Genomic DNA, 14,668 nt, shown 5'->3' on the forward strand with positions numbered 1-14,668 from the left:
GCTATTGACGCTTCTGATTGGCTATCGCATTAAGAGTTGCAGTCGACTTGCAACTAATAGAACGACTTTTATAGAGGCAAAGAGAAACCTGAGAGCGGCCACGCCATACGTTTTGGTTGACACCTATTTTCATGCTGTTCGATGCATCATCTGCACCTATTTTTGAGATGGAACTACGTTCCCTACGTCCATTTTCACACGTTGATTGAAAACATGGACTGTCCATGTTCTTAACCACGCAATTATATGCTTAGCACGGACACGAATCGCCAGAATTTTCTGGCGTAGAATGGACACGCAACAAATTGATACTTTACCGGCAGCGTCTGAAAATGGGCGTAGGGAACGAAGTTCAAAATGGATGCAGATGGCGCATCGAACAGCGTGAAAATTGGTCAAAACGTATGGCGTGGGCGGCCTCAGATTTCTCTCTGTGTAATTCTCTCCACTCTCGACTATACTATGAACTAGACAAGGATAAGAGAGGAAACAGGGATCTCTCTCTCATTCCGCACGCTCAAGAGGCAGCGCGCGTTTCAGATAGTATATATTTCAGTGGTCTAGATATATAGGGCCATATTCTGAATCCTCTTTTATCTATAAAAGTGCCTCTAAAAGAGGCTTAGGAGCTACTTGATTGGCTGAGAAGCTACATTTAAGGCATTTTTATCGATAAAAGAGGATTCAGAATATGGGCCATTATGTCTATGGCTTCGTCTGGAGCACGGCCGCCCGCCGTATTCCATTCGTATGACTATCACCGTCTATACGGAACATCATCAAATAAATCCCAAATGAAACCATTCACTGAAATAGATGGACATCAAAATAGAAAAAACAAAATAGAAAAATACAGTAATGTGTATCTCGTAATATATCTTAGAGTAACGAGAAATGAGGATGGAAAACTGGAAACGGAAAGAGGTTAGGGAGAAGTGTGTCCATTAGAAAATCCTCATTCGAAATTGCCGCTTGTCAACTATTTTCTGACGATATTTTCTGTGCGTTTACGTCAGGAACACTTTATTTTACATATTTACACCTGTTGTTCGTGATCACATCATTCGCGTTGGTCTCTTCTTTCTTTCGCTCTCTCTCTTTCCTTTTCTTTCTTTCTGTCTCTCTTTTTTCCCCTTGTCACGCATCACACATACATGCACGCATACACGCTTTTTCGTACGTACTTCCTTCTCGAATTAAATATGGATGAAAGGTTCGTAAACTAGAAAAGAACATCGTGGACTCTTTCTATCTATTAAACGTATTTATCAACTCAACAATTCTCCAGAAACATAACAATAGTTTGTTCCTCTCAATCGATCAACCGAATTACCCTTTAACCAGTGGTTCTATATTTCGTTTCTTTTTTCTCCTTTTTTTAGCGCGTGCTGTCGTACATTATGTGCCAATAGTCAGAAAAAACGAGCAGCATTCGTCCTACCAAGATCCTCAACATGATGTCGTTATTCCATTAGTCATTTTAGACGTCTGTGTGATCTTGACTGATCTAGAGATGATTAGATGTATCTATCGCTGCTTTTGATGCACAGGATATCTCTGAATTCTTTCTAATATGTAGATTACGCTACGACATCCTATAGTATCGAGATCATCGCAATTTTTTCTTGGTCCTTCTTGTTGTCATTCAGTTGTTAATCTGGTGGGACATGTTCCCCATATAGCACAAATCTCTAAAAGACTTCTTAAAGAATCCTAAAAGTGTTCTGGAGAACTTGGGAATTCTTTTGGAACTCTTTAAGAAGTCTTTTAGAGATTTGTGCTATATGAGTCGTTTCTTGGCGTAAAAGAATCGCGTTCGATTTAACGATCGCATTCGATTTAACTGGTTAAAGGGTGGCGATAGAAACTACGACCGCGAACAATTAATTGAGATCATAAAAATAACGAAGCTTAGATTACACTGTCTTAGATTACATGTCTTCTTTTTTTCTATATGACGTGTGAGTATACGTATTGTAAACGGATGCTTGGATCCTTGGATCCTCAGTCACTGAATTCTTTATTGTACGAATTTTAAGATTCGGAGAGAGCATTCTCTAGGATTTTATGTTTTTTTCAGGATTAAAAAGGAGTTGTATATCTAAAGAGAAGTAGTGAAAGGACTAAATATATTCGGGGACTTAAAGAATCAAATATGGAGCTGAAAAGAAACTGAAAGTCTCCAAATATGTGAGCACTCATGATACGAAAGCAGTGGATAATCCAAGTTTTCTACTCAATGCAATAACTTAAAAATATGAGGGATTAAAGACGTAGGGAAAAAGAATCCAAGGATATAAGCATTCAACCTTCAGATCATGCGATCTTTGAATCCTTATATCCTAATATATATGTATCATGTTTGTATGTACGTAGGTCTGCCCACATATGTACGTGTGTACATGTATGTGTACGTTTAGGATGTCCTTTACATGCCAATGGCCAAGTATTAGAAACGTTTTATCTCCACTACTCTCTCTCTCTATTTGTTCCTTTTATAAATTATATATATCTGATTCACGATATAGATTTGTCCGTATTATAATATACTAGTATTTTAGAAATATAAAATATTTTTTCCGCGTCGATCGTCTATGTTTGTCGCCAATTTGATATTGCCGATAAGTTCTGCGAATATACGAGTCCGATTAAATGTAATATCAATGCGACTTTTAAGCATCGATGTACGAATATCACCACACGAAAAGTTATTATAAATAAGGGACATCCTAATATGTCTTATATGTGTGTGTACACTTGTGTGTGTTTGTTTTGTGTGCGGCATGAACGTATGCATGTATACATTCTGGAAGTGGAGTGTTCGCATTATCGAGGTATATCTACGTTCAAGCATTCGGATATTGTCGGTTCCTCGAAAAGCTAGAAAATATGCTCCACAGCTGGAGTCCCAGTTGCCGTCTCTGAAGTTTTATATGCTTAACGCACGTACGTCCGGATTGCATCACCCTTCGAGATCGGAGACGTCTGAACGACTTTTTATCTCTTTTTCCCGTCTGCGTGCTCTCGAAGGATCGTGCTTCCTGCAATCGTTGTTCCGAGATGTGCAAGTCCGATTAAGCAAGATGGACAGCCCTAAGTATCACTGAAGTGAAGATAGAGCTGGAAGAGACGAGCTCATAAAATCAAGGATTGTTGCCGTGATTAATAAGAATTAATGAAAAAGTTTTATATCAATAGCAATTTACTACTAAAACTGTTCCCTAATTTATTGTTGGATATGTCACGATATATTAAGTTTAATTGCCGCTCGTTCGCGCGATTTATCTTTCGTTCCTTTCGAAATCTCGTAATCTCTGGATCATCACTTCAGTGGCGTCATGGGCGGAAAAGTTTTCTGATGAGATAAACGCAAGATAGGAAATGTTTAACGAGCGCAAAGCGATACTTCAATAGCGATTATAGATCGTCGCAGAGTTCGAGAATGGATCGTTAGAAAGTCAACTCGTGAATTACTTTAGATCTTGCATACTCGGATTATACGAAATCTTTGAGCCTTTAAATCCTTGGATTCTTGGACCCCTGATTTCTAAGATCTTCGGACTCTTAGATCCACGGATTTAGCGCCGTAACCTCGTACTCGAAGCGGCCCACTTTTCGCACTCTTAGCCCATCTACTAGAGTGTGTCGGTGTGTCCCAAAAAGAGGGATCAGTACTTTTATCATGAAAGTAAAGAGTGTTCCAACTGCCTCCGCAATTCCAAACCTAAATAGTGATCTATGAAAGCTTAAAATTCTGGAATTATATGTAGTATTTAGTTACTTAGATTCACACACCGCTCACAGGACTCTATTTCTCGGCTCGAAAATAACAATATAAGTGGATGCAAATTTTCACTTCAACAAAGTTGAAACTAATTGATCCCTTCGCCGACATCTCCTGTCGAGACACCCGGTACAACCGCGAAGACGGCGAACTGAGTCGCCTGATTACGCGCGACGGCGGCTCGTCCTGCACTCGATCCGTATCCGAAGTCATATAGTCCAAACCTGCACTTTCTCTGCGACAACGCACCAGCTGGCGTGGTCGTAGTACGACGAGATGATATGCAGGTTCTCGACGTACTTGTTGATCAGCTGGTCGAGCTCGCCCTCCCGAAAGACGTGGTAGTATTGATGGTATGTGATAGCGCCGCCACCACGATCGGACGGCAACGACTCCTGGGACGAGGCGTTGCTCAGAGTGTCAGTCGTCGTGACCAGGCAATCCGCCGCGGCGGAGTTTCTCTTCGTCTCGCTGGAAATCTCGTCCAATGAGCGGCCGCGCTCCTGTAGCTTCCGTCGTGCTTCTGTCGCGCAACGCGACACGTTCTCCATGTTCGATACCAACGACACCGTGCTGCCGGTGAACAGTCTTGCTGTCGACTCCGCTTGACTGCCATCGCTCAGACTCGTCGTTGTGTTCTCAATCGAGTCGCCCACCTCGCTCGAGTCCATCGACAGCCCGCCTTGGGAACGCCACTTGTCTGTAACCGAGTTCTCTTCCGCCACGTCTTCGCACTGGAACTCGCCTGTCTTTGACACCATCACGAAGTCCAGCATGTCGTCTGAGTTGCTGCGCAACAGCGACGAGATACTCAAGTTCCCCTGTCTTCGCTCTTGCCGGCTGGTTTTAGATTCTGATTGCGAGTTGGATTCTGTGGGATGGAACTTACTTTCAGCTCTGGCATCAACGGTCGGTTTCTCGATATCAACCATGAAACCGCTGTTGGATTCGGGATTGAGTCTAGGTAGCAGATAGGACTTTGACTTGTCCTCGGACTCTAAGTTGAATCTGAACAGTTCGTCATATTTGGAGGTGAATCCGGTTTCGAGTTCGGCTTCGAGCTTGACTTCGTATTTTGATTCGGTCTCGAATTCGCGTTTGAATTTACGATCAAATTCGGATTTGAATACAGACTGCTCGCCACAATATGATTCGGAATTGTACTGAAAAGCATCTTCTGTTTCGTTTTCAGGTTTGGACGACTTCAGTTCGGGCTGCTGCACCACATTGGTGAACTTGTTGTGGCCACTCTTGTCGTACGCTTCGTTTACGATCCACGTGGTCTCTTTGGGCAATCCGTTGCACTCTTCCCAGCACGTCAGGTTATTGTCCGCGACGTCGAGCGTCGATGACGTAGTCCTCGAGGTCTGGCAGACGTTGAGGAAGTCGAACGACGAGTTTTGGCAGTACCGACTGATATCTCGCATGAGCTCGCTGCTCGATTCGTCAGTATAGCCGCCTAAGTCCACCGAGGCCGACTTACGTTCTTGCTTCAGATATGCTCGCGTTCGCACGCTCGATCTCGACCAAAACTCGCCGTCGTGATCACGCCGTTGCGCGACCTGCAGTAACTGCGACTCGATTTGCGTGTTGTGTTGCATCGCCGTTCCTACAGCGTCCTCCAACGAGCTCGCCACGTTGGCAGCAGCTTCCAAGAGTCTCATAGACTGCGAAGTAATGGACCTGTTGCTTTCCGAAAGTACAGGAGACGCTGAGCAAATCGGATCGGTTCGCAGAATATCTTTGGAAACATCACGCATCATTTCTGCTTCTGTGATCGACGACGCGACATCCTCCTCCATGCTTTCACTGATTCGCGAAGCCGTCGACGAAGTGTCGCACATCATCTCGTCCTCCGGGATCGCCGACGAAGATTCGTACGAGGGGTTCAGAGGTGTCTTCGAGTCGGTGAGTATCGCCATCGTTCCCAGACTCAGCGACTCGTCATCGCGTATACTCCCAGTCTCTCTGTCCGTCTTCTCCGATGCGGCCGCGTCCGAACTTTCGTTCGATTTGGAGGCTTCCTCCGAATCCGTCTGCGTGTTGTTTTTCTTTCCTTCGACTTCTTTCCTTGCGATGTACCTTTCATCTGACGTGACGCTAATCACCGAGCCGACGGATTCCGGCGACGAGACCCCGCTGGAATCGCTGTCCAGATCATCGGTCTCCGGGTTGAATAGCTCCAGTGACAACAGCCGCGGCAAGATCCTCGTGACGGTCTCTAGACGGCCTGAAGCTGTGGTAGAAGCACGTCTGACGAGCGGAAAGGAGGGTCTGGCGCGTGTCGCGAAGCCCGGCTTCTGTATGAGTAGCTCTTTAATCTGATTTAGCCGGGCCTTCCGGTTCTCATCCTCGCTGATCGACTCGCGGCCTATCACTTTGGTGACGTCGTTGAAGGCACGTATCAACGGCGCGGTGTCCGGTTCCTCCGCTTCCGCCGGCTCTGTTATTAAATGGAGTCCGCGCGACCCTGTCGACGTCTGTGTGTTGTTAACAGACACTTTGTCATTGCAGATAAGAGTCGGTGATACATGTTTGACCGCGTCACTGAGGCGGGCTGTACTCGAGACAGATTGTTGTTGTTGTTGCGGTTGCGGTTGTTGTTTCAATAATGACGACACACCGATTAGCTTAAACCTTGAGGACTGATTATCCGGGGGTTGCTTAACGCGCGGTGATGGTGGTGCTGACGTCGTACCGAGCTGCAACGCTGCTGGTCGCGGTGAAAGTGGCATCTCGTTGACCGACGACGTAGTGACCGGGACATCCTGTTTGGGCACGAAGATTACCGACGCAAAGCTATCCTCAGAATCTACGCTGGTGTCACTTTGTAGGCTGCTGTCCTTGGAAGAATCCGAACCGTCCTCTCGCGAGAGACGACGCTCGACGCCCTCGATGCTGCGCTTGACCACGGTCACAGTAGGTGCTTGTACTTTGTCCGGCGTAGGTTTCGGCTTCGTCGTCGCCGCTTCCGTCGCGGATGCCTCGTTTTCGCCGGATTTCCAGCCTTGCAGCATCCGTACGAAGCCGTTCTTGATGGACATGCTGGAGACCTTCTCGATATTCGTGGTGGAGCGCTTGATCTTACTGGTAAGTCCGTTTTTCAACAGCTGGAAGCGTCGGCTGGCATTTACCGGGCTGATAGTGTCTTTAAACGCTTCAAACGTGCGCCACTTACAGATGAGTTCCTCGTTCAGGGACGCCTGCTTCATGATATTACGGCGCACTCGCTCTTTCTCTTCCAGTCGTTCTGCCGACATCAGCTCCTCGTTCATCGAACTCTGTTTCAGCACGTTGCGTTTGCAGGCGCGCATCTGCTGGCAAGGAAAGTCTGGAAGGTCCTTGATCAGGTTTTCAATGGCAGTGTCTTCAGGATTTTCCAAACCGGTCTCCTCCACGCACGATTTCTGCTTCACCAGCCGTGGTTTCGAGCCGCTCGAGGACGACGAGACGGACCGTTCGTCCAGGATCAGCTCGGAAGTGGAGCAGAAGCCCGGAATACTTGACCGAGAACGTACTAAGTCCAGCCGTTCAATCTCCAGGATATCGCCCAGGCTCTTGGACTTGATGCTCAAGGTATCGGTATGTTTATTGGTCATCAGCGTGTGAGTGGTCTCCACACGACGCAACTCGATCGGTAACTCGTCCACGTCGGTTACGTCCTCGGGGTCGTAGTGCCGTCGGCTCTTGGTGCCGCTTTGCCAGCTCCCAGGGAACCATGCGCGACCGCTGCCTCCGCGTTTGCTTCTCGCTAATTTCTAAAAAAAAAAACGAAGTTGAGTATCGCCTACGGTGAGTGATGGTCAATAATAATAATAATAATAGAAAGATAGAATAATATTCCTGCCAATGCAGTCCCGAGATGTAACAATTGAAGCGGAAATTCAATCCTTCCTCTCGAATTACTCTTTGTTCTTGACACAATAGCAGTGAAATCAAACACCACATTCGTTAGCCACAAAAATTTAATTGGATAACCCTCGACATTTGGCCGAATGATTCTTGATAGATAGAATTGAGAACCTAAGAAAATCAATCGGGAAAATGCAAAATATCCTAAAAAATTCTCCATCGATTACTTTGTGATCGTTTGATTTCAGAATGTTGCATTTATGAAACGGAAACGGACAATTTCTCTGATTCATCTTTCTTACCTGTAACGCTCGCCGGAAGCAGCTATAACAAGTTTCATTCGGGCTGGAGAGACTGCTGGTAGATGGTGACAGGCTGAATATTGGATCGATCCAATAACTCTTGCTTTTACATTTTCGTTGACTATTTCTGGAATGAGAGAAACCATGACAGCTGACCTACATACGATACATACAGTCCTGGGGAAATGGCGATAATTGCGCGCGAGAACAAACCTATTATAATAAATCTTTCACCTCGCCGTAACTACATGTATGTTATGACAATCAACGAGAATAGGAAAGAGCGAACCATGCTTTATTACCGCTTTCCATATCGGAAAAAGATACCGCACCTTTTGGAGGATGATGGATATTTCTGAGCGGCATCGTCATCTCGTTTCTCGTTATTGTTCGATACACTCGAGTGCCTTGTTCCATCCGATGCTGCACTCATGCAATACGACTTGGGCCATGGTACTAAAACATCTTGCGATTCGAACTGCAAATAAACAATAATACAATTTCGTTACACGTTGTCAATAACACAAATCGTCAATTCATTCTTTAAGGGTTCTGAATAGTTTATAGATATGAAGGAGTTTCTTTGGAATTTTTTACAAAGAAGTCATATATTTTTTAAGTCATATATTTTTTTAATTTTTCAATATATTTTTATTGTATTTTGAGAAAGAATTAAAAAAGTTATATAATTACACAGTTTGTTTTTTGATCCATTTTATCAAATTTTGGCTTAGTTTAATGTGATCAGATGATAGCTACGCTCATATAAAATAAGAATCTTTTTTTGAATCTTGTTTCTGAAGTTTAAAAATATATGTATTATAATTTCTTTGTAAAAAATTCCAAAGGAACTCCTTTAATTCATGCCTACAAGCTATATAGAGTTCCTAAATAATGTACAAATAGCTGTCGAAAAAATATATTAAATTATTACTTAAAGAATTAAAAGAATATAGTTTTTTTCTCACCTTTCTATGCTTTTGTTCCATAGCCCAGACCGATATGACGAGTCGACCTCCGATCCTGAGGACCCGTGCCAGCTCCTTCAACGCGTGTACCCTCCTCTCTGTCGTGGCGAAATGGTGCACCACGGCGATCGACAGTACCGCATCGAAGCTCTCTTCTCGGAACGGTAGTGCCAAGTTATCGCATATCAGGACCTTATCGCAAATCAGATCCCATGAGTATAGCTTGATATAGATTTCACATCGATTTAATGACAAGATATTCTCCAATTGATACGCACCTCGTTTTCCTTCTCGCGTGCGATATCTGTGAAACGCTTGCATCGGTCCACTCCTATTTTGAAGATACTGTGATTCACGCTGAGATATTTTCCGTTACCGCAACCTAAACGATATAGATATAATGTTACAAACGTAGGTGCAACGTGACACTGTAAAGCATGCGAGGTACAAGCTCCGCTAACTATGCAACCCATGTGACGAATTCTCGCAAGGATTGCGCGTCGACAGGCATTCGCGCAACAGATAATTACTAAAAAAATATTTTTGCAATGACGTTCTGTGAATAGTAGCAACATTCTCAAGTGGCACAAAATACTCTATAAATATTTTTATGAAATTTTTACAAATTAATATTTATACAAATGTTTTTAATTTACTTCATAATGTTCTAAATAATAATAATGCATTCATTATAGCTTAATAATGATATGTATCTATAAAATAAAATACTTAAATTACTCGTGTATAATTGTGTAAAAGCGAAATCAATGATTAACCTACATTTAGATATTTTATACATATTTATAGAACATTTATAGTTTTGTAAATTGAATATATTATGGACATACTAATGAACATATAGCAGTATTTTTAGTACATTTATAGAATATACATATATACATATTTATATATATATAATATATATTCGTAAAGAATTATATTTTATATTTTAGACTTTCGCGATGTAGTGAAATGCTTGGTCTGGCTTCCGGATTGATGTCGCGCTCTTTGTGGATTTGTTCTTCTGAAAAAGTGAACATTCTAGTTCACTTTTCAGGAGACTTCTTCAGTACAGAAATAACCTGAGATTTTATTGAAGAAATCTTCTGAAAAAGTGAGCTGGAATGTTCACGAAATGTCGAACACAAATCCATGAAGGACGCAGCTCCAACCCGGAAGTCAGACGTAAAGAATATTCGTGGACCATTCATAGAATATTCCTGTGCTATTTGGATTTTCGACTGACCGATATCGCAGACGAGGGCACCCGGCTCGAGCTCTTGGAGAAATTGATATACTCGTGGCCAGTGTTTACTTTGCGTGGTTTTCTCGGCACATTGCTCGTATACTTCGTGGACATAGGCTTGCTCTAAGGCCACCGAGCGAGCTGCATGCTCTCCGTCGCTCTCAGACATCCCTCTCGCTAAGGTGATTTATCCTCGTCCACATGTGCGCTCACGATGCTGCACAAAAAATGTGTTTCGTCTCCGTGAATTGCAAGATCAATGGAAATTCGTATTTTGCTTGAAATGATTTTGCAAGTCTAAAGATCGACAATGTAGAAGACCTACTAAGAGAATTTCGGGCATTTACAAACAGGTACGTGCTGTTCTTCCGCCACACACACCGCGAGAACACCGGGACATCAACGAATGATAATTTTTGTGTATTTTTCAAGACCGTTGTAGCCTGTTACGTCGGTAGCAGGACTCCCGAGTAACATGAAGAATTTCCAACGTGTCCTACGTTCTCGATCACGGTTGTCGCGCCGTGTCTTCGCTCACAGACCGATCTCGCAAGGTGGCAAACACCCGCAGTAGAATATCTCCTGCAGCAGCCTGAGTATCAGCTTGTCGGCCCGCAGTTTCTCTGTCTTCTCCACCTTCACGCGATCGCAGCGGTACCGCAAACGGGGCACCGTGTAAACCCGGCACCATCGCAAGAACTCTCCTGTGTCCTCCGTTCGAATGAACGTCACGATCGCCCAGAGCGTGCAAAGATTCCGGGACTTCTTCCTCGTGTGCAAATAAAGCTGGCAGACATCCAGAAATGTCAAAAGATCGACCACGCTCCTTTCCATGGAAAACACGCTCTTCGTGATCGGACACCGCTCTCAAGGCGAATTCGATGGGCACAGAGATCACACACCGGTCTGACACAGCGGCGCTCGCAAAGGGTCGGTCGGTTGAGAATCAAAAATCGTGAGCAACGGACAACCAACCCTTAAATAGATCCTTTGGCGAACGTCACCGAGCGGAAAATCCGCCTGGCGCGAGGGCTGCTCTCGGCTCGCGCCACCGCCACCACCGCCACCGCCACCCCCGCATTATGTGCTGTTGGCGGATGCTGACGGAGGCAGGTGGACCGACTTCAAAGAGCATCACCCCCTCTCCTTCCTTTGCCGCGTGCCTTCCCCCTTTCTGCCACCCTCCAGCACGAGACTCCCTGTCTTCGTCGCGCGCGAACATCGCGAGCAAAAGGGGCGAATGCAATGTGTGCGTCGCGTTCGCCGATACGCGACTGCGCGGTGAATTTATTCGATATCCCCTTTCGCATAACTGGGTTAGCCTCGGTGCACTAGTTTAACTAATTTAAGGATGCCACCAGATGCCTCGTGTCAGCGCGACGGCTAATGTCAACTGTCGTCACTCCCCGCAAACGAACGAACGGATGGATGGATAGATAGATGGATGCGCGGACGGATAGACGAACCGACAGACAGACGAGTGGACGTATGCCAATGTAATATCGACACGCGCTGTTGCTCGTTTCCGAGGGATGCAACAGTGCAGTGGTGATTCATGAGATACAATTGTTAAACACAGGAAAATTCTGCGTATGTCTTTTCTTCTTCAAGAGAAAAGAATAGAGTGCTCAAATTATCCAAGATCAATCGTAATTGTTTCTATGATCGTAAAGCCCCGAAATACACACTCGCGTGACGAAGCAATATATCTTTGACCTTTTTGAATTTCAAAGACTTCGAATTAGTCAGACTTCGGCTAAGAATGTTACACGGAGTGTAACATCTATACTTATCGTCTCTCGCTTGTCAATTGATTTGAGCGACTGAATTATCAAGTCAAGCCATTATGCGTCTGTGTCATATATCACGAAGAAAGGGACAGTCGTCCATATGTTACTAATGACAACGACTTATAAATAGAATGTGAAATGCATCCTACGCGGGTGCTTGCGTCACGAAACATCGCGCGCCTGTTCAAGGACGAAGGGCCGGTCGTGTCCGCAGTTAGATTAGCAGTAAATACCTCCGTGGGCGAATTTTTTTATCTGATCAAATGAAAGAAAAGAAGAATAATATGCACGTTATCGATATTATTTGGATCTCCTCGTTTTCTCGGATCTCCTCGTTTTCTCGGTTGCGCCGATACGCAACATTCAAACTTGACGCTCAATATATATGTTTGATAGGCAATCGAATTTCCACAATCTCAGATCTGCGCGAGAATCTGCACGACGAACGTTCATCACCCTTCGGCACGGTCATGTGGAGTGGAGGAGAACCACTGTGCCACCGCGGTTAGACTACGTACTACGTAACGGGTGGATTGTAAGTGTGGTGGTTTGGACGGCGTGGGTGGTACGTAGAGCAACGGCAATGTGCCAACCGTGAGAGAGGCAGCCATGAATGAAAGTGCCGCATATCGATTTATCTGCGCCGCCCTACATACGAAATATGATAAATAGAGAGTGTGCTTCACCGCGGTTTTCCGAACGATTTGTAATAGCACTTCGTTGCGTTCTTACCATCTACCTTTTCCCCATTTCGAACTTAATTAAGTCCACTTACATTTTAATTAAGCGAGCGAGGCGAGGCAATTATCAGCTCACCTATCTGATATATGCGGTAATGTGATAGATACAATGAGATTAGATCAGAGTTACCTCAACGGGAACACACAATGGTGAGAAGAGATAGAAAGATCTCAAGAAGATGGTGGAATTAATTGTGAGAGCAATGTCGCAAAACAGGTAAAGCAAGACATGTGTCTGCATAAATGAGTAATTTATATAAACATATGACGAGCATTCTCGAGCGACATTGTATTCTAAATCTGACACCATTTTATCTCTCTTTTTCTTTCTGATGCACGATTATAAAATCAATTGATTCCATCTACACTTAGACTACTTCCTTTGCCTCGAATCGTCGAGTCTTCTCAGAGGATTAAGCACTTACAAAAAAAATAATCAATTTTTCCAAAGGTGCGAAGTCTGTGGAGTTCTAAAATAGAAGATCTCGACGATCGGACGGGCAATCTCGCGATCGCACATAACTACGTAATCGCAAATAACTACGGATTCAATCGATTCAAGACCGTAACGGCAGTAAACGCGTCATCGTTCAAAACGATTCGATATGGCGCCATTATTCATTCATGCGAGCTACCTCTACGTCAATGACTGTGGCCGTCCAAAGCATCACGCCGATTTCGTACCCGCCAGCGCGCAGAAATCACGACGTGCGATTTTGAGGATTCCGGATCGGTCGGCAACCCGAGGAATTGAAGATCCCCAATGATCGGAAGCCACCGCGGCCAGAAGCGACGACAAGCGTAACGTCGAGGCGCGGCGTTACGTTAAAACGATAGCGACGCTTCACGCGAATATTGATATGACATCCACTTTATCGTGCGAAATAGACTGCACGTCCGTTCCAGTATTCTTAAATAAGCAAAATCAATTCTTCGATGAGGAAGAATCGCCTACGCGAATTCGCTCAGGCCGGCGACGGCGGCCGCCATGTCGCGCGAGATCGCTGCCCGTTTTCGCGAACAACTAGCGACGACATCCGTCCGTCTCGTCGGGCCGAGCTGTTCGACGTTCCTTCCTCGTGAAAATGAGTGAGGCTTACCTGGGTCATGAGAGAGGCGGAATCTTCATGCTCGTGGTGAAACACGCGGCCGTGGCGGCGAGAGGGTGCAGCAACACGGAAGCGGCGGCGGTGGTAGCGGCGGCGGCGGCGGCGGCGGCGACGACAACGACAACGACGACGGCGGCGGCGGCAACGGCAGCGGCGGCGGTAGCTGCGGCTGCGGTGGCGACGACGACGTCGACTGGTGTTGCTGGTGCTGTTGGTGGTCGCGCGGAATCAGCGTCGCGCGGATGCTGGTGTCTCATCGCGCCGACCAGAGCGGATTCTTCCTCTCACATCGCCTCCGCTTTGCCGATTCTCTCGCGCGTCTCTTCTCGTTTCCCTTTCTTCCTCTTCCCCTCGCTCGCTCGCTCGCTCGTGTTGTTCTTCGCTCGGTACTCTCGCAACGAAAGGGTGTGTTACGCGCGCGATGGACGCGCGTTCCAAGGGAATCGAGCCGACCGAACGACCGACCCTCCGACAATGGCTGCGGCTCCGGGGTTGAAGGGAGCACGCGCGAAGCGACGCGACGCGACGCGACGCGACGCGGGCGTCGCCGTGACGCATTACGAGCGTAAGAGGGAGGAAAGGGCGGAAGAGACAGATAGATAGATCGAAAGAGAGAGAGAGAAAGAGTGTGGGTGTTGAAGATATGTTTCTCGTGCGCCTGCTGCGGATGTGGGTGTGCTGGGAAACGTGTGGTTCGACACCTATAGTGAATTTATAATAGCCTTCGCGGTGTTTTTCTCCGCGAGACATGTACACTTATAATATCCTTGCGCGTCCTCGTGACGCGTTACAAACATCAGGAGAAGCTGGAAGGAGAATGTAAAGGAATATATTCCGCGTGACACGTGCGGCGGAATACGCGTGTGTGTATACAAGA

At 45.7% G+C, this 14,668-nt stretch overlaps 1 protein-coding gene across 2 annotated transcripts; it reads right to left on the reverse strand.

Annotated features, from left to right (window-relative positions):
• Positions 1-962: 962 nt before the first annotated feature.
• Positions 963-14,283, reverse strand: LOC116850597. 2 transcript variants are annotated; one of them, XM_032829079.1, is made up of 7 exons: positions 13,783-14,283; positions 10,153-10,369; positions 9,185-9,288; positions 8,907-9,098; positions 8,271-8,416; positions 7,939-8,065; positions 963-7,542 (listed from the first exon to the last, which is right to left on the reverse strand). In XM_032829079.1, the coding sequence occupies exons 2-7, from the start codon at positions 10,319-10,321 to the stop codon at positions 3,994-3,996; spliced, it is 4,287 nt and encodes a 1,428-aa protein (XP_032684970.1). In that variant the 5' UTR covers positions 10,322-10,369; positions 13,783-14,283; the 3' UTR covers positions 963-3,993. The 2 variants fall into 2 exon arrangements, with proteins under 2 accessions (XP_032684970.1, XP_032684971.1); XM_032829080.1 differs by lacking the exon at positions 13,783-14,283 and adding an exon at positions 10,478-10,944.
• Positions 14,284-14,668: the final 385 nt, after the last annotated feature.

This window comes from Odontomachus brunneus, unplaced genomic scaffold (genome assembly GCF_010583005.1).
Source record: "Odontomachus brunneus isolate Ranch 3 - 2012 unplaced genomic scaffold, Obru_v1 Obru_scaffold_150, whole genome shotgun sequence".
NCBI classification, from domain to species: Eukaryota; Metazoa; Arthropoda; class Insecta; order Hymenoptera; family Formicidae; genus Odontomachus; species Odontomachus brunneus.

Excerpts from the sequence above, each read along its gene's own strand:
- LOC116850597 (XM_032829079.1), bottom strand. The coding sequence starts at position 10,321 with ATGTCTGAGAGCGACGGAGAGCATGCAGCTCGCTCGGTGGCCTTAGAG. Across the intron at positions 8,066-8,270 it reads TATCCATCATCCTCCAAAAG|AAATAGTCAACGAAAATGTA; the intron begins GTGCGGTATCTT and ends CTCTCATTCCAG. Across the intron at positions 7,543-7,938 it reads GCTTCCGGCGAGCGTTACAG|AAATTAGCGAGAAGCAAACG; the intron begins GTAAGAAAGATG and ends TTTTTTTTTTAG.